General features: G+C 43.2%; 1 protein-coding gene and 1 pseudogene across 1 annotated transcript in view; one reads left to right on the plus strand and one right to left on the minus strand.

The window, feature by feature from the left end:
- Positions 1–1022: 1022 nt before the first annotated feature.
- On the plus strand, positions 1023–3135 carry LOC147438204 (uncharacterized; annotated as a pseudogene).
- A 1712-nt stretch (positions 3136–4847) lies between these two features.
- The window catches only part of LOC147438205 (beta-1,4-xylosyltransferase IRX14-like), a 45022-nt gene continuing 29015 nt past the window's right edge, over positions 4848–20854 (minus strand). Inside the window, exon 3 of the mRNA XM_086487514.1 lies at positions 4848–5635. Coding sequence (XP_086343640.1) covers positions 5461–5635 — 175 coding nt within the window. The 3' untranslated portion in view covers positions 4848–5460. The remainder of the gene's footprint in view (positions 5636–20854) is intronic.

The following is a 20854-nucleotide window of genomic DNA, read 5'->3' on the forward strand; positions in this document are numbered from 1 at the left end:
TTGTGTACATTGATAATTTTCATTCTTCACATGAAAAATATTAGCTTTGAATTGGACAGGTTCAAAAACTTGTCTCAATACAAATAAATATAGCCGATTCCTCAACCATAACAAAATTAGAGTATCATAATTTTACTCACATGGTTGCGTGGTGACAATGTTATGTATTTGACAAATGTTGCATGACAAAATCCCAAGGTATGAATAGATTCATACAATTTATGCAAGACTCGACAGGCAAAACATATGTTTGTTCTTGGCTTTAGTTTATAGGATCACCTTGGATCATAGCTTTGCACTAATACGACATCAAATCTTGGGAATAATCTTTGAAAGATACCTCTCAATCAACTTTCTAAAATTTCAAAATTTAGCTTGCTATTAATCGTGGGCATGAAATACAAAATTGTTATAATCTATTTGCAACAATTTATAAACATGTGAACTTTAACTTCTTTGAGAAGTCAAAGGTCTTTCATGAAGTTTTTGCAAAGCTTTCCAATATTCTTTCAATACAGTAACAATTATGTGTCTAGCTTCACATTTAAATTAAAAAAAATGGTAAGAAAGTAGGACAATTTAGTGTCTCAAAACATCTTAGTGTTCAATTATAGATCTAGTGTTAGATCTATGCTCTTCATAAACCTTCTCTCTTCTTCAATAGAAAGAAGGTCATTCAAAAAGATTAGAAGAGAACAATGTAGGTAAAGCTTGCAGATTGGATGAAGTAGTCAATGCATTCGTATGCCTAAAACGCCCTCTTTTGAGTGGCATCTACCTCAACTACTGTTAGATTATAGTGGGTAATGCAATGTAGTATTTGTGCTAGTGGCATGTTTACTTGGTGAGCCTAATGTCGTTTTTTGCATTCTAGAGCTGGGAGGTGGCCGCTTGGCATGATCTAGACCATTGCCCTTCATTTTAATCGGACGGCCAATAGCTAAGGTCAATAGACAGCGCTGGTAGGGCCTTCAAGCGAACCCTCGAGGTGTTCACGAACACTATGAGCCAAGAGCTTAGGTACAGGGTCGCTTTGTGTCAATTGTTCCCTGCTTTTTGGATGCTTTCCAAGAAGGCTACTTAGGTTGTGACCACGGGAGAAGAGTACGGGGAATCCGAAGGTTCGGATGAAGAAGCGGAGGCAAGTGGAGAAAGCAGCCAGTCTCCGTATCTTCACCGCACCATTCATGAGTACATGGATGTGCTAGAGGGGAATCAAAGTGTTGACTTCCTTGTGCAGTCGGTTCCCCGCAAGAACATAATCAAGAGACGAGAAGAGATGGATGCGTGGGGCACAAAGGTGTACTTTGAGGATGCCATGGAGGCAGCACGGCACGACATCTGCAACTGGAAAAGTCTGTCTCATCGAAGGAAAGGATGCCACATTGGCGAAGATGTGGCCAGAGAATAGGGATCTATTCAGTGCAAGTAGTGAGAGACAACATTCACAAGGGTTTTGTGAGACCCTTTTACGGTCTTTGTGTGGCTGTGACAGGGAATGGAGAGGGGGTCATCACCCTCAAAGACAATGCCATAACAGATGATAGCTTGAAGAGGTTCGACGCCCAACAAAAGAACAGATTTCATTGGTTTAGATAAAAAGGGGCGCCAGAAGCAGTCAAGAAGGCTCCGCTAACTTCTGAATGATCGCAGAAACTGCTAGTTAGAGCGCAGGAGACCTATAAAAGGTATTACTTGAGCGGCATCCCCGATGGAGACTATATTCTTCTTGATTTCTACGACATCGACCACGAGGAGCACACGTGGGATGGAAGCAAGAATTATTTTTCTAGTAGACTTTTCTGATCACTTGCATAGGCTGTCCAGCTCCTGCTGCATACGCTTCATAAAAAGCATTGTACTAACAGAAAAGATTTCTGCAACAGCTATAGGTTGTGGCTCCAATTGTTTCAAGCAATGATGTCGCAACTAGTACCTAGCAAGACATTGTAGCCTTGTAGTGCTACAAGTGTATTGGCAATTGCATGTGAGTTGCGCAGTCGAAAGCAACTTGCATGAGCGTCTGATGGCGGATATATTTTTGTGGCGGTTTGGGAATAGAAGATGGCATGAAGAGGGCACCCTCCTGTGGCTCCATTCCCCTTCTCACAGTGTTTATGCGATTGAAACCCCCTGCACTCTAGCGAGCCTGAGTTGTTTTGAACCGCAACCCACTACACTCACCATCATTTATGTTGTTCTTTGCTCTAAAAGCAACTCTAGACAAGGAGAAAGTAAGCATTCACATTCAATCTTCCTTGGGCTTTTTAATGTCCTTCATGACAGATGAAGAATCAAAGTTCTGCAAAAGGAGCTTGAGCATTAGGCTAAGCTAATAGAAGGGAAAGAACACAAAAGTAGTGTGATGGTAGACATGATGGCAGAATTGGATAGAATAGTCGGTACAATGGTAGAAGTTGCAGAAGCGATGGTGATGGAGATTGTAATAGACATGATTGATACAATGGTGGAGATCGCGGTAGACGTGATCGACATGATAGAAGGTATGCACGAAAGATGACGAGACCGTGACAAAGAAGATGAATATGGAAGTGATCCCATCGTTATTGAAGGACTCACAGACAACATGATAATAAGGGATAAATAAAACGTATGGATATGCTGGCAATGACGACGACAACAAATGCAGAGACCAGAACAAGAGGTATCGAGAAGATAGAAGCCCTGTCTCTTTAAATGGGCATCTTTTAAATGGGCATCAACCATAGGAACTTGAGATGTTCAATGTTTAATGAGGTAGCGTTGCATTGTCATGGATGATGGTTGTGAAAGTCGTAAACAAATCCAGAGAGCTGCAATGACACAATCTACTTTAGCCAAAGAGAAAGAATTGCAAGAGCAACGGCCAAGGACCTTGCTTGATTCCATTCCAACATATCTGAATAGTCCGTGGGAAGATCCTTAACCGGAAACAAGAGAGCGGCATCCCACTCAGGAACTTTGTGGTGTAAGACAACACTGTGGACATTTCAAATAGACAAGCCCTGACGATCCTAAGTGTGTTCACACGCATCACTACCACATATATATTGTAACATTTTGTATTTGTCTTAAGGCGTGTTTTCTGCTTGATAGAGAGGACATATATTCACAACATTGGATGTTTCAATTGCACAAGCACAACTCAAACTCGACAACACTACAAGGTCCATTATCTACATCCAATTCCTCATGTGTATGCATTTGCTTGGCACAACACATAAATGCTACAGGGTAGAGCACAGTTATCGTTTCTTATAATTTTTGGAGAGACCACAGTGCCAACTCTTTGCCATACTGTTGTATGTCACTTCTGCATGACGTGCACTGTATATTTAGCATTTTCACTTTGAGCCTAGTTGCAAGACGAAATGTTTAACTATTCACATTGCTTTCATGTGGCTTGATTCAAACATCGTCCTCCGACTTGCACAATTGGACAATATCTATTCACAATTACCATGCCGGTAGTGCAACTAAATTTTTAGTATGTTGATACTTCTATATTTTTGAATTTGTCAATGCTTAAGTTTAGTTTAACCACATGTTTTACTCACTAATACATGTTCAATCTCAATCACTGAATCTATATATCAAATAGACACGGAATTCTTTTCTCACAGTTTTGTAATTTAACTCATGTATAACATACTCAATACACTTTGTACATGGTTACTTTATTCTTAGGTGGTTGATGTGAATCTAAGAGTGTCCTTGTTCCGTATCTCTACACTAAAATCTACTATATGGAAACATATTGTCTCTGACTTGCGACACTAAATTTTATCAACCAATTTCTATAGCAAAGGCCACCAAGCAAGACTAGTTAAGAGACTAAGAATGCTATTCGCAAGTACATGATGACTATTTAAATTGATGAAAAGACTAGATAAAAACTTAATTTATAGCCTTTAGCTAAACATTTTTGCACACATAAGTGATGATCTCACACAGATTGCCAAGTAGGATGTACACTAGGATTCCACATAGGATTTATCACATGGCCTATCGAATTTTACAAGTTGACTAAGCATCCACTTGTAAGAAAGGGTGCTCACACATGTTAGGTGCTACAAAACCCACCCCCTCTTTGTGGGTTTTGTTGCGCTAAAACACTCAACTCTACCTCGTCTCAAAACACATTAGGGCTAGGTACACAAGACACAATCCTCCCCTTGAATACAAAACAGAAAAGGATGCAAAAGATCCCCTATACACAAGGTGGGACACACAAATTCCTCCCCTACAAGACAAAAGGGTGAGGAACACATAGATAAAGTGCTCACAATACATCAATGTAGACTACCGCCATTTGAAATTTGGGATGTGTAATGCGAAATATGGCTACCCCAATTTTTAGTGCCATCTACCTCAACTACCACTAGATAAAAAAGATTAGGGAAACAACACAAATACTCATAATAAACATGTTGATTATTGAAGTCTAAATCAACAAAACTTTTCCAACCAAATTATCCAATGCCATACAACTGCCTCAACTTAGAACCACCCTTCGTATTTCTTTAAGGGGAAGCTAATTTAATAAAGTTGGAGTGTTACATGGATTTACATCCAAAATGGCCCATAGGTTTCCCTTAAAATTTAAGGTCAAAATGAAATCATATCCGAGGACAATTTCATGCAGGAAATTCACAGGTCAAATGAGTATACTAGCTACTCCCAAGGAATTGATAATATGACATCCATTCTAACAAAACATCAAGACACGAGTTATTTAACTCCTGACTAGCATGCTAAGGGTTCCAATCTATTGTTACATGACAAAAGACTTGTTCCCTGTTGAGGACCGACGATAAATTCAAGAATCCCAAGTGCACGTACCACTCTTCTACCATGTGAAAAGACTGAAGTTCTACAAATGTATCTGTCAGTGATTGAAATTTAGATTGATATTGTGTGACCATGCATGCATGAAGAAAATCTCCATGTACATCTCTGTGGTTCATGTGCCAGATTGAGAAGGAGCCTTTTAGGTAGCTAGCTCCCAAGCTTTACAGTAACAAAGCACTCATGGTCTGGTGCAACAGAAGTTAGAGGTACACCAAGCATTTCTACATGAATAATGAGCATTAAAGTGCCATGCTATATTGTCTGTAGTCCATGGTGATCAAACCATAAAAACCCGCTGTTCCTACACTCCCATTCATCTCTGATTGGCATCGGACCTACCATTGATATGTACAGGTCCAATTTCTATCCTTCTCTGTCTGGCAGACTATGGTCATCTTCGCTCCGAGTTGGAACTCACAAAAGGGAGCAGCACAGCAAGCTGCCATAACCACCAAAAAGAGTGGAAGTAGCACACAAGGCCACCATTATTATGTGCTAGCAGCAAGCACCATGCTGTTCTTCCAAAGGGTTTTCTTATAATCCCTCCACAAAGAATGCTCAAAAGAATAAAGTTGTAGAAAAATTGCCTCCCAAAGTCTCCAGAAAATTTCAGATGCTGTCACGATGGTCTTTTCTCTTTCTATGGTTTTTGTTGCTCTGCTTGATTCTGTGCTTTCCACTGGCTATAAAAGGCATTGGTTGCTCTTTTTGAGGAGGAGGGGGGTCTGGCCAAGGGGTTCGCTTCGAAGGAACCACAATCTCCAAGCCTGGGTCTATATTCCACCTGCCAGAATCCAACGTCACGTAAGTGGAACGAACACTCAACATTCAATGGCGTGTTGGTAAGGCCAACTTCCCATTGACTTGCTTAAACAATCAAGAGTATACAAACACTAAGCAGGAATGTGGTCATTTAGAGTCCAAGAGAGAAAAAAAGAGACAACCCATACTAACTACGGGGAGAAATTTCAGTTCCAGCTGTAGCCAGTCAAGGGTTTCCTCGATGTGAGAAAGAGTGGTGCCTGATTCTATAATTGCATGTACTTACAAAGAGAAAACATCGCTAGAGGCATAACAGATGATCAATTGAGCAGTGCTAACACCAAAATTTGCGTATTTTTCTACCACCAGCTAACGAGTACTCCGACAGCTCCACGTGCCTCATCGCTACACGTGTCCACACCCATCTCATCCCTGCCTACCGCTATCAACACTTACGAGTTTCCCTGCACGCTTATGAACAATGCCTTGCAGAGAATGTATCACATGCTTATTATAAGAGGCATTACAGGAGTTCAAATTTTAAATTCTCAGCTTTTAATATAACTCGAGAAATTATCACAGGCTTTCTTAGCCACATTTTGAACAGCTTTAAGAGGTGGTACTCAGCAGAGGCATTATCATGCCAGTACTTTATAAGACTACATATTGTATGGACCAGTACATCTTATAATCACTTTGATCGTTCACACATATTCCGTAAAACCTCAGCTTTAGAGGCTGTGGAAGACTCACAGGGAGCATTAGGCAGCTGAAAAAGGCTGCGGCAGGCACAGCTAGGGTATAGGCAACTTAGTGCACAAGTGTTGACAAAATTATAAAGCTATTCATGACAGGCAGGTAAATATATCCCTCTCATTACACCACAAGCGAAGCAGAGGTAATTTTATCTTGAGCCATTGAAGTGGAAAATGTGAAGATATTGATAATTGGCAGGACAATTAAATAATGTTAAACTTGTGCTACCCTGAAACCTAATTTCACGGAAGGCATAGAATTTCACGTACACAAATGTTCGAGTCGACCTTTAGAGTCCATCTACAGTTCACCAGAAAATTATCCAGTGCATTAAGTTGAATGGGTTGCATGCGACGAGGGACAAGAAGTTGGGCCATCACATGAATGGAAGATGGCAAAAAGTTCAGGTGACGGAAACATGGATGGGCAATTGGAACGGGCCAGCAGGGGGTGGGCGGTCAGAAGAACTAGGATCCAGACTCACTAACATGAACACATTGTGTCCAAGAACAAGCTTGGTCTCACTTTGGTTAATCCGATTGCAAAGTTTACACAAGGACCCATGCTTTGATAATGGTGGACATTAGAGAAAGGATGAGTGAATAGCTCCATTTGCACCTAAATTTGAATAAAGGAAATATGAAAGATTTACTTGCTAGTCCTTCTCGAGCATGGTAGAAAGAGAACGCGCAATTTCTAGCAATTTCACAATCACAACCCTCAAATTCCTTGCATTGAAGGTGGTTCTTTCCCGAATAGATTGGAGAGAGGAGAAATATGTGCAGATGGAGAGAGAGCTCTCTCAAATTAGATAGGCAGATCTGATTGAGAGACAAGCTGTCACGTGCGCACTTCACTTGCGCTCGTGGACATGCTTCTGCCATAGTCTAGCATGAGTCTTAGCTTAGGACTGAGACTGGCATATTTGTGAGCCTCTAGCAAGACGAGCATGTCCAGGCTGGTCACACTTGCATACCCTCTCTTGCACAAAACAGTTATCCCATCATGAGCACTTTTTAGAGCATTGAACCCTTTTTGCCAAAGTACACATTTTTAATAAGTGACTTTTGTTGGAAAAGTAGGTAGGGCAAATTGCTAAGAGACTATAAAAGAAACCCATTGGGCACTCAATAGAAGCAGAGGAGGCAGTAGAAGGTGGTGCACCAAGTGTTGCACCCGGCAGGTGGTCTCTCTCTCAATAGTACCCAAGCAGCACTAGCGTTTTTGGAGCAGATTTCAGCCATCACCGTTTTTGCAACAGTACCATCCCTTTAGCCTCGTCGCATCCCCATTTCCAACCCCAACAGCAGATCCTCACCGGAAAGCCATACATCGCAACAAATTTCAATTTTCAGCCTTAGCGTTTATCAGCCTTGACGTTGTCATCGTTGACACACCATCCTCATTGTCGACATCGTCATCACCACGACAGAGTACCGCATTTTCAGCCCTTACATCAGCGCTAGTTCTCAGCCTTACAGATCAGCCAGCGTTTTCAGTTTTCAGCCCTTAGAACATCAGTCGTCGTCGTCGTCGGCACAGTACCTGATCGCAGCAGATTCCCAACGATCTCAATTTTCAGCCCTAGCGTTTTCAGATTACAGCCCTCGCCTCGCGTCCTCGTCGTTGTCATGGCGACATCGTTGTGTCCGTGACGGTCGCCGTCGTTGTCAGCATCGTCGACATCATCATCTTCGACATAGACCAACACTACCCGTCGTCGACATCATCATCTTCGACATAGACCAATAGTACGCGTCGCAGACCTCCCGTCTTCGACATAGACCAGCAGTACCCGTCATCAACATAGACCATCAGCACCTCGTCGTCGACATCATCGTCTTTGACATAGTACCCCTTTAATACCTCAGTACCCAGTATCTAGCATCAATATCCATTAGCATCAGCATCTCAGCACTTAGTCATTGTAGTAGCATTTGTGCAAGAATAAAGGAAGTACTTGCTCTGGCAACAGAGCAAGGGGGCTCTTGAGGGTTGCGACCTGACATCCCTGTGTCGTCTCTTTTCTCTCTCTTTCTTTCAATTCAGTTCGGTTCTTTCAAGGGAAGTAAAGCAACCCTTGTGTTTGTGTGCGGAGTACTAGATCCGAGCAAAATCCTAAACACTTCCATTGCACCTGACATTGGTATCAGAGCTCTATACGTGCTTCAGCTTCGCGAACTCAAGAGAAGAACCCAAGAAGAATCACAAACCCAAAGAACCGAAGCAGAAGCGAGAACCCAAAGAACCTCTCCCGGATTTTTTTTTTCCCTGAAGAAGCTTCGCGGCCCACTCGGACTTGTTAGCCTCTCAACACCCTCAGTATGAAGAATCCAGTACCAGTTCCAATCTTCATTGCCATGTCTTTGAAGGAAGATCCACATCGGATACACGAAAATTTATATCTTGAGTAACAAGATCTCCTAGCCTTGTATGCAGATATGGAAGGAGTTGGAGAAAGGATCCCTAACCTCTTCTGCATTTGCATTCGCATGTAGCGTGCATCCACTTCCATCGACAAGAAACCCTTGGATTTTTCTATGAGCACCCTTACCTTTCAAAAACCTTCACCCGCAATTTTTTCACGATAGGACTATTCGGGTAGTAGAGCTTGCTTGCTTGCTTGCTGGCAGAGTCAACACGAAGGTTGGTATTTTGTGACAATAGTAAGGCTACCTAATAACTCGTATGGTCGGTGTTTACATCGCAGCAGTACCTACATCCGTAGTATCCACCCGTTTGGAGGAATTTTCATTGGTGATGCATCCATAGCATCATAAGCATTCATCAGTCAACATCAGAAGTACAAATAGAAGTTCGGCAGTTGTGCCTCACTTTTAACAGAGGGATGTCATGTGCGCACTTCACTTGCGTTATGTGGACATGCTTCTGCCATAGTCTAGCATGAGTCTTAGCTAAGGACTAAGACTGGCACCTTTGTGAGCCGCAAGACATACATGTTGAGGCCGATCGCACTTGCATACCCTCTCTGGCACATAACAATTATCCCATCATGAGCATTTTTTAGAGCATTGAACCCTTTTTGCCAAAGTACACAATTTTCACTTATTTATTAATAAGTGATTTTTGTTGGAAAAGTAGGTAGGGTAAATTGCTAAAAAACTATAAAAGAAACACATTGGACACTCAGTAGAAGCAGAGGAGGCAGCAGAAGATGGTGCACGAAGTGTTGCACCCGGCAGGTGGTCTCTCTCTCGGCACTACCCCAGCAGCACTAGCGTTTTTTGAGCAGTGCCATCCCTTTAGCCTCATCGCATCCCCGTTTCCATTCTCGCCAGTAGACCCTCGCCGGAAAGCCATCCATTGTGACAAATTCAGTTTTCAGCCTTAGAGTTTTTCAACCTTGACGCCATCGTCATTGTAGACATCATCATCACCATCGCAGGTCCCGAACTTGACGACAACCCATCGTCGTCATCGTCATAGTCCCATCGTCGTCGTCATCATCGCCACAACACAGTATTGCATTTTCAACCCTTACATCAACGCCAATTCTCAGCCTTAAAGATCAGCCAGCATTTTCAGTTTTCAGCCCTTAGAACAGCAGTCGTCATCGTCCGCAAAGTACCCGATCGCAGCAAATTCCCAACGATCTCAGTTTTCAGCCCTAGCATTTTCAGTTTACAGCCCTAGCCTCGCGTCGTCGTCACATTGTCCTGTTCCGTGACGGTCGTTGTCCTCGTAAGCATCATCTGATGAGTGCGCGGCGGTGTGTGCAAGTGATAGAGCACGCGAAGATGCGTAGGCCTTGGGGCTTGAAGCGGGGGCATTGTGCTGCAGAAGGGAAGCGCTAGCAGAACAAAGAGGGAGAGAGGGAGGGCACGATACTCAATAGATGGGGGGAAAAAGTGAGTGAGTTAAAAACTCACATTCCCTTTATTAATATGTATAGGACCAATTTAAAGTTAGTGGCCAAGTTCAATGTGAACTTGGCCAAAGGTTAGTAACCTTTAAAATATACATTAAAGGGGGCCATTTGGGCCTTTAACCCAACAACCTCCCACTTAAAGGCATAAATGGTGCCTTTAAGCTACGTGACTCCCACCATCTCTATGCATAGATGATGTTGTGCTTTGGATAAGCACTTAGTGAGAGCATCTGCTGGATTTTGTGATGTATGGACCTTAACCAATGTAATAAGGTCATTCTTAAGCACTTCTCGTATGAAGTGATACCGCACATCAATATGCTTTGTGCGTGCATGAAACATGGCATTCTTTGCCGGGCATATGGCACTTTGGCTATCACAACCAAGCATAGGTGACTTGGCAGGCAAACCAAACTCACTGCATAGGCATGCTAACCAAATAGCTTCTTTAGAAGCCTCAGTGGCTGAAATATATTTAGCCTCTGTCGTAGACAATGCAACAATCTTTTGCAATCTAGAACACCATGAAACAACACCTCCCGAAAGAGTAAACACATAGCCACTTGTGGATTTCCGTGTATCCACATCACCAGTCATGTCAGAGTCACAAAATCCCTTCAACTCCAATGGTCCTTTACCATAGCAGAGGCATTTGTTTTTAGTCCCTTTCAGGTACCTCATAATGGACTTCACTCCATCCCAATGCAACCTGCCTCGATAAGCCATAAACCGGCTCACAAGTCCCACTGCATGGGCTATGTCAAGCCTAGTAGCAACCATAGCATACATAAGTGAACCACAAGCGGAAGCGTAAGGCACACTTTGCATGACATTGGCTTCTTCCTTTGACTTGGGACAATCATCCTTGGAGATTTTGACATATGGCTGTAATGGGACACCAAGAGGCTTTGCTTCAGCCATGTTAAATCTGTCCAGCACCTTTTCAATGTACTTTTCTTGCGACAAATACAATAGGCGCTTGTCTCTTTGCCTTGTAATACGCACTCCAAGTATAAGTTCAACTGCCCCAAGGTCTTTCATTGAAAATGCAGATTTCAACTGCCCTTTAAGAGCATCAACAGTGCTTCTTTTCTTTGCAGCTATCAACATATCATCAACATAGAGCACAAGAATGATAGGGCTGCCATCCTCATCACGTTTGGTATACAAACAATGGTCTGCATGGCTTCTTTTGTAACCATGTTTAAGCATGAAGCGATCAAACTTCTTGTACCACTGTCTACATGATTGTTTCAGCCCATACAAGCTTTTATTGAGCATACATACCATATGTTCCTTGCCAGGAATAACAAAACCCTCGGGTTGCTTCATGTAAAGCTCTTCTTCCACATCACCATGCAAGAAAGCGGTATGTAGATCCATTTGGTCCATTTCCAAATCAAGAGCAGCCACGATGACAAACAATACACGCAAAGTGGTCATCTTCACAACAGGAGAGAACACTTCCTGAAAGTCTATGCCCTTGGTTTGAACATATCCCTTTGCAACTAGCCTTGCCTTATACTTGGGTTTTGCATCAACAGTCTTGATTTTATACACCCATTTGTTAGGAATAGCCTTCCTTTCTTTGGGCAATTCCACCAAGTCCCAAGTATGATTAGCATGCAAAGCTTTAATCTCTTCCTGCATAGCAAGCTCCCACTTGTCTTTGCCTCTTTATATGTAAGAGGCTCTCCCTCATCTGTCAACATAATGTAATGCAAAGAGGGATCGTATCTGCTCACAGGCCGTCTTTGACGAGTAGACCGCCTCACCCAATGATCCACATTATCCGGCAATGGGTTTACATCAGGTGGCATGATAAAATCATCAACAATGGGCTGCTGTACATCATTTTCAGCACCATTTTCAGAATTATTTCGTGGTTGCAAATGCCCTTCAGGAGCCTCAATTTGCTGCCCAACATCATCTGGCTCAAACACCACTGGATCATCTACATTTTCAGCCATATGTGGTGCATCTTGAGGGTAAAAAATAGGCCTAACAGGTGGCTGGTCATGCTGAAATTTGACCCTTTTATGGTCATGTTTTGGGGCACAATTGTTTTGAAGCAGCCTTGCCTCATTAAAAACAACATCCCGGCTACGTACAACCCTTTTGAGCTGAGGTAACCAAATCCTGTAACCCATTTCGCTAGAGTAATAAGAACGCTTTAGTTGCTTGCCATATTGACATTCATTACAAAAGTCAAGCTTTGTGCCTTTAGCATCAAGCTTGTTCAAAGTACAAAGTTTAGAAAGACCCTTTTGGCTCATATGGCCAAGCCTCTTGTGCCACAACTCCATGTGAGAGTTAATTTCAGCCAATGCAATAAACTTGTCCAACACGGCCTTTCCATGCATGCAGTAAAGTGTCCCTTTCTTTGTGCAATGTGCCCTTTACAATCAGCCTTGAGCCTTTAGTCATTTTCCATGATCCTCTCTCAAACAAGAAACTGTAACCATGCATATCCATCTGACCAACAGAAAGCAAACTCTTCTTGATTCCTGGCACGTATCTAACATCATGCAAAACAAGCTCATTTGTGCCATCTATGGAGAGATGCACAGTGCCAATACCCTCAATGGAACATGTACGATTGTTTCCAAGGTATACATGCCCACGCTTGCCTGCATCAAAAGTAGAGAAACACCCCTTGATAGGAGTCACGTGAAATGAAGCACCGGAATCAATAATCGAAGTCTGGGATAATGCATCATTGACAGTCAACAAAGCATCAATAAGATCACTCTTGGTGATCTGCATGTCTTGTGAATGAACACTAAGAGAGGCATCAAAGTCATAAGCATCATCATCTGACAAAGTGGCACACAAGATGTCCTCTACATCTGACAGCTCCTCAATCACAACACTGGAAGCCACATTGGCCTTCTCTTTGTCCTTTGAGCTATCCTGTGCATCTGTCTTGACTTCCTTCTTCTCTTCCTTTTTGTCTCCACCATTCTTTTTCCGTTCTAACTCGACTTTGTAGTACCTACAATCGGGTTTCTTGTGACCTTTCCTGCCACACTGATAGCAAGTCACATCACCCTTGCCTTTGCTGGCATTTCCCCTTTCCTTACTCTTACTCTTACTCCTTTGTGCATAGGCATTCTTCTTTTCTGTCCTGCCTCTAACCATGTTGGCAGAGCTGCCTCCCTCTCCACTTGCTTTCCTCCTGATTTCCCAATTCAAGATAGAACCCCTGACACCATCAAAGGTCAAATTGTGATTATTGGACAATGAAACCACCAATGTTTCCCATGACTCAGGTAAGGTCATAAGCAAGAAGATAGCTTTCAGCTTATCATCAAAAGCAGGCAAGCCTGAATCCTGTAACTGAGACAAAGTACCTGCGAACAACGACAAGTGCTCTGCAGCGCTCTTGGACTCATCTAGTTGCATGCCAACAAGTTTTCGCATCAAATGCACTTGGTTGACAGGCCTTGTATTCTCATACATTCTCTTTAACTTCTCCCACATATCAAAAGCACTTGTGAGACCTTTCACATCAATGACTCTCTCATTGGTCATGGCCATTTTAATGTATGTAACAGGCTTCCTGTTCAAGCTAACCCATGCTTCATCCATCATATTCTGTGGCTTTACCTGTTCAAGTACCCCTTCACAATCCCTAAGAAATAAGATTCCTTGGATCCTGTCTTTTCAAAGGTCGAAACCTGTTCCATCGAACCTCCTAATCTCGAAGAGATTCTTCACATCCGAAGAAGATGAGGCCATAGTTGCACGAATAAGAGGGCTAATACGCTGAATTTTTGGGCAAAATGCACAAAAACCGGAGTATAGCATCACAAAGGTGTGCACTACAGCTCCAAATGGTCAGAAGAACAATTTGGGGCAAAATAGGTCGATGTAGGCACAAAAAACAATTTCTGAAATTTATGCGCAGAAAATTTCAGCGAGCGAATTTGTGCTAAAAAACAACAAATTTAGTTGTTTTTAGCCTCACAAAACATACATAAGGCTAATGCACAGCCTTTAGAAGCATGTATCAGCAAAAGCCTCAATTTGTAGCATCAAATTGCACGAAATTGAGCCACAAATGGTCATACGTAGCCAAAAACTTGTCAAACGTGCATAGATTGCATCAATTTGCACTTTCCCCAATGTAGTCGCATCATAAAAACACTTGCAAAAACTTGCGTAAATCTGAAATTTGCTGAAAACACCTATTTTGGGACCTGTTTTTCGGCAATTTCAGTGTTTTCGGGTAGCGGGGACCTAGCAAAGATGTTCCCACACCTTAATACATCATTTGCAAAACCTTGCTGATTTTGACCTAATTTCAGCCTATTTTAGGTCAATTTGACTTGCCGGGAGCTCTCTAGTGTCCAGGGACGAGTCCTTTGGCGATGAAATTGCAAAATCTCGCGTGAAAGTTTGACCTCCTTGGCTGAAAATCAACGTTTGCAGGTTTGGGAGCAAACCCTAATTGGGCTCTGATACCAGTTGATGAGCACGCGAAGATGCGTAGGTCTTGGGGCTTGAAGCGGAGGCACTATGCTGCAGAAGGGATGCGCTAGCAGAACGAAGAGGGAGAGAGAGAGGGCACGCTACTCAATAGATGGGGGGAATAAGTGAGTGAGTTAAAAACTCACATTCCCTTTATTAATATGTATAGGACCAATTTAAAGTTAGTGGCCAAGTTCAATGTGAACTTTGCCAAAGATTAGTAACCTTTAAAATATACATTAAGGGGGACCATTTGGGCCTTTAACCCAACATCATCGACGTCGTCGACATCATCATATTCGACATAGACCAGCAATACCCGTTGTCGACATCATCGTCTTTGACATAGACAAGCAATACCCGTCGTTGACCTCCCCGTCTTCGACATTGACAAGCATTACCCGTCGTTAACATCATGGTTGTCGACATAGACCATCAGCACCTCGTCGTCAACATCATCGTCTTCAACATAGAACCTCAGTACCTCAGTACCCCTTCAATACCTCAATACCCAGTACCCAGCATCAGTATCCATTAGCATCAGCATCTCAGCACTTAGTCATTGTAGTATCATTTGTGCAAGAATAAAGAAAGTACATGCTCTGGCAAGAGAGCAAGGGGGCCCTTGAGGGTTGGGACCCGACAACCCTGTGTCGTCTCTATATTCTCTCTCTTTCTTTCATTTCAGTTCGGTTCTTTCAAGTGAAGTAAAGCAACCCTTGTGTTGTGTGCGGAGTACTAGATCCGAGCAAAATCCTAAACACTTCCACTGCACCTCCCATTGGCATTAGAGCTCTGTATGTGTTTCAGCTTCGCAAACTAAAGGGAAGAACCCCAGAAGAATCGCAAACTCAAAGAACCTCTCCCGATTTTCTTTTCCTGAAGAAGTTTCGCGACCCACCCGGACTTGTTAGCCTCTCAACACCCTCAGTATGAAGAATTCACTACCAGTTCCCATCTTCATTGCCATGTCTTTGAAGGAAGATCGACATCAGATACACAAAAACCAAGATCTCCTAGCCTTGTATGCGGATATGGAAGGAGTTGGAGACAGGATCCCTAACCTCTTCTGCATTTGCATTCGCATGTAGCGTGCATCCACTTCTGTCGACAAGAAAGCCATCCATCGCGACAGATTTCAGTTTTCAGCCTTAGCGCTTTTCAGCCTTGACGCTGTCGTCGTCCACACCATCGTCGTCGTCGACATCGTCATCGTCACTGTAGGTCCCGGACTTGATGACGACCCATCGTCATCATCATCAAAGTCCCATCCTCATCGTCCGTCGTCGCCACGACACAGTACCGCATTTACGCCCTTACATCAGTGACAATTCTCAGCCTTACAAATCAGCCAGCATTTTCAGTTTTCAGCCCTTAGAACAGCAATCATTGTCGACATCGTTGTCGTCGTCGGCGCAGTATCCGATCGCAGCAGATTCCCAGCGATCTCAGTTTTCAGCCCTAGCCTCGTGTCGTCATTGTCGTCACGGCGACATCGTCGTGTCCGTGACGGATACTGTCGTCGTCGTCGACGTCGACATCATCGTCTTCGACATAGACCAGCAATACCCGTCGTCGACATTGTTGTCTTCGACATAGACTAGGAGTATCCATCACAGACTTCCCCGTCTTCGACATAGACCAACAGTACCCGTCGTCGACATCATCATCGTTGACATAGACCATCAGCACCTCGTCATCTCGACATCATCGTCTTTGACATAGAACCTCAGTACCCCTTCAATACCTTAGTACCCAGTATCCAGCATCAGTATCCATTAGCACTTAGTCATTGTAGTAGCATTTGTGCAAGAATAAAGAAAGTACTTGCTTTGGCAACAGAGCAAGGGGCCCCTTGAGGGTTGGGACCCGCCATCCCAAGGTTCTCTTTTCTCTCTCTTTCTTTTAGTTCACTTCAGTTCTTTCATGTGAAGTAAAGCAACACTTGTGTTTGTGTGCGGAGTACTAGATCCGAGCAAAATCCTAAACACTTTTGCTGCACCTCACACAAGGATCTGTTATACAGAATGGGACACTTGAGCATGTAGATAGTAAGAGAGAGACTCCAAGAGATGGAACACTGTCAAGATCCTAGATCCTGTTTCCAGAATGGTATAATATTTCCATTGCATGTACGACAAATGATACATTAATGCACAACTAACTGGATTCATTTGGGAGATTACCATCAGTTCACTTTTCGAATGAGGTACCTCCGCACTGATTTGATGAGGGAAACAAATCCAACTCAATGGGGGCTGCAGATGGTTGACAATGGGGAGACATGGGGTTGATTGTCACAAATCAACCCTTAAAGTGGGGCGCCCTTCTTTTCATAAGCCAAGGGATTGGATGAATGAAAAGCCAAAGGTCGGATAAATGAAAAGCCAAAGGTCGGACAATTGAAAGGCCAAGGGTGAGGGGCACTCAACAAGCTAGGTCAGTACCTATATAAAGACTCCTTTAAGAGCATGTAAGAAGGAAGAATGGATGATCAGTTTTTGGGCAATTTCCTTGAGCATTTGTGAAGAAGACAAAGGCTTGAGCACTTCTGAAGATCTAGAAGGCCTTGTGCACTTGTGACAACTTTTATTGGCCATCTTTTGCAATATTAAAGGTAAATCTAGGCTTATCGTGGATTCATCTAGGTATATGTTTTAGTCGTAAGTAGACATATGAACTTTGTCTCAATAGGGTAAAGCTCTGATGTTGTATGCTCTTAGTTCGGTGGACAATTGAGGAGAAATAGCCTCATCTTGTCACAAACTGTTGACGTGTCAAGCCACTAAAGAACGGAGCCAACTTGCGGATCCGGGCAAAGGGGCCCAAACCCTAGAAGAAGCAGAAGTAGAAGAAGAAGCAGCAGCAAAAGAAGTTTGTGCCAACTTATCAAGCCACGTCCAATGGGGCCCAAGGAACTAGAAGCAGAACCCACAAAAGACCTAGCATAAAAAAATTGATGACGTGGCTGTTGTACGGAACCGTCACAAAACGCGTTGAGATGTTGGTGTGGCAAGTTGTACAAACAATCCCGCAATTCGTGTTGACAGTACCACGTGGCAGTTGCATGGGTTTCTGCAAAACGCGTTGCTTGCTTTTGGAGCGCTGGCTTTTGGGAGAGTAGATGCTTTTAGATTGAATGCTTTTCATGTAAATTGCTTTTGGGCCTAGGGCCTTCAAATATGACCCATGGGCTCTCCCTCTGGCAGTTTGCCTACAAGATATGCAGAGCAGAGCCATGGGAGTTGTACTGAGTTGAAGCAATATAAAGAAATACCGAAAGGGGCGCCAAGGTTTGGGGCCAGTGCTCTTTTGGGAAGGAACTCCGCCACTCCCCGTCTCGTGTGTCGTGCATCTCTTTCAGTTCAGTATTATTGAAGTGTTAAGGGTTGTTTAGTCTGGTCTTTTCCGTTGGCACGTGGTGCCCGTCTTCGTAACAGTGGTATCAGAGCTTTAGGCGTGTGCTTTTTTGAAAGAAGACTAGTCCTACCAAAGAGCAAACAGAGCAAGATGGCGCTTCCAAATTGTCAGATTTTTTTTTCCAAAGAATCCTTATGTCCTTGAACCCGGACTTATCAACCACTCCCACCCTTACTCCATCGCGCATCGAGCACGCTCTGTCTTCATTACTCTGTCTTACAGGGCATAAGCCATAAAGATCACTTGCAAGAGTAGGATCAAAGATTTTTTTTGAGCCACCGTTTTCTTTTTCTCAAAGGCAATGCTATGAAGTGGTGGATCTCTATAGCTACCAAGCCGCACACTCCAAGGACTTGGCAAAATTTCAAGAAATTTTTTGCCTGAAATAACATGCCTTGTCACGTGCGCACTTCACTTGCGCCATATTGACAAGCTTCTGCTACAGTCTAGCGTCAGTCTTAGCTTAGGCACCCTTGTGAGCCTCTAGCAGGACGTGCATGTCCAGGTAGGTCATAGTTGCATACCCTCACTTGCACAGTTACGTCACTTAAGCATATAGACATATGAACAATCACTTAAGTTTGACATGACATTGATTAAAAGTAGGTAGGGAAAATGGCTACAAGGCCTATAAATGAAGCCCCTTGGGCACTAGAGTCAGGGAGAGGATCAAAGAAGCAGAGCCTGTCAAGGACCAGTAGTACTAGCGTTTTTGCAGCAACGCTTTATTTTTTGGGCAAAACTCTTTGTATTCACTGCAGAGAGTTATGCATTTCTGTAAAAGTTGCAGAATGCATTTCATGAGCCGTCCTATACATGGAATGGCTGCATGTCTCCATCCTCTCTACAAAAACCAGAACTGTTCCATGATAGAAAATTGCTTGCACTGCGCGATTCATACATCTCGTCAAGGTATGACGAGGACACACAGCTGGAGATTGAGATGACGAGCTTCATCAATAGCTTAGGCCCTTCCTTTGTGCGGCCAATGGCACTGAGATAAGAGGCCACCAAGTTTCCTTTGACTTGGTGGAAGAGCTATGGGAGACAGGGTCTTCCAAAGCTTACAGATCTTGCGTTACGCCTACTTTCGCAGAAAATTACTAAACCCTAAACCATTGCCACTTTTGCAGGTAAATACTAAACCCTAAATCATTGTAATTTCCCAATTGAAGGATTGCTCTGCGGGTGCTTGTGAGCGCAACTGGAGTGCCTACTCATTGATCCACACCAAAATACGCAATAGGCTAAGCACTGCACAACTAGAGAGGTTGGTTTACTGTAGAGCCAACATGAAGCTTGTTCGAGCCTACCATGCTTTGGGGACACCAAAGCAGGTAATATTAAATATGTGGTTTTGTTAACTCGTCGATTTTACTCTATGATCGAACTCTTTGTAACGTACGTTTGGTTTTTTCTATGAGTAGGTAGATCCCACATAGGTTACGATGGTGCTTGATCCCACTACAGAGAACATTGAGCAATAGACGAGAGATGAGCAAGAGGAGATTCTTTGACTCCTTTCATAGAGAGCTGGAGAGTGTGGATCGGCGTGTGACTAGATCGCAAGCACGGGCATACAGCATTCCACTCCTAGAGCGAGTTCCAGATCCAGATATTGCACGACATGAGAGCATTCGCAAAGGAAAGCTTCATGTCCGCAAAGCACGGGGGCGTGCAAATGAGGCTGTTCATCTCATCACGCTATAGAGGAGGAGGATCTTCAGGATGTTGTAGAGCAGTCACAGGTGTCTATGGTTGTGGAGCCAGAGTACGACGACGAGGACAATGTCTTGACACATGGAGACATTCTCTCCTCTACAGAGAGCTCATCTTCATCCAATGATGAGTTCTAGGCCAAAGAGAGAGAGAGAGAGAGAGAGAGAGAGAGAGAGAGACTTGAGTCTCTTGATTGAGGACTCCGTTGGGTTTTTTCCAGTATTATTCATGTTATGTATAAGTTTTAACTTTGGCATTTGCAACTTGCTGGTTTATGAGCTTTTGTAGTTGGCATCAAACGTTGGTCATGATTGATATGTTATTCTCATGCTGGGATGATTGTAGTGTTGAGTTTTGTATTTGCACTATTTTGATAATCATTAGTCAATCTTTGGATCTTCACTCTTGTATGATGTACGTTGTCTCTTACCTTACAATGCTATGTTGCTTTTAAGTTTAAAATATTGAGTCTGTCATGCTATTATTGAAAACTGGTATTGTGTCCCATGTTCGTAGCATGGACCATGGTAGCTCACTTGATTGATGTTTAACGCAGGTAGGCCTTTTCATTTAGCCATATTGATTGATAGTTTATATATTTGTAGGCTTCTCTTGTGAAATTTATAAAAAAAAACTAATTTTTAAGGGTTTTTTACCAATAGTGTGCATTTTTACGTACCTTAAACCTCAATCCATACAGGACTACGTATCTTACGTACCGAATATGTTTAGTATTTTACGTTTGTTTCCACCTTGGCCAGTATTCAACCCTATCCTCACCCTCGATTTCAGCCCTTCGGCTCATCACCGGTTCAACCCTCAACCATTAGCAGCACCAACAATTTTCAGTTTCAGCCATTGCCACTCTCCGCGATAGTAGATCAGCCCACAACCTCGTCGTCGTCGTCATTGTCGTCCCAGTACCAAGTATCTCCAACAGTACCCATTAGTACCACCGCAGCACAAGTACCAAGTATCTCCAAC

This window comes from Adiantum capillus-veneris, chromosome 17, assembly GCF_014529385.1.
Source record: "Adiantum capillus-veneris isolate H3 chromosome 17, ASM1452938v2, whole genome shotgun sequence".
Classification (NCBI taxonomy): Eukaryota; Viridiplantae; Streptophyta; class Polypodiopsida; order Polypodiales; family Pteridaceae; genus Adiantum; species Adiantum capillus-veneris.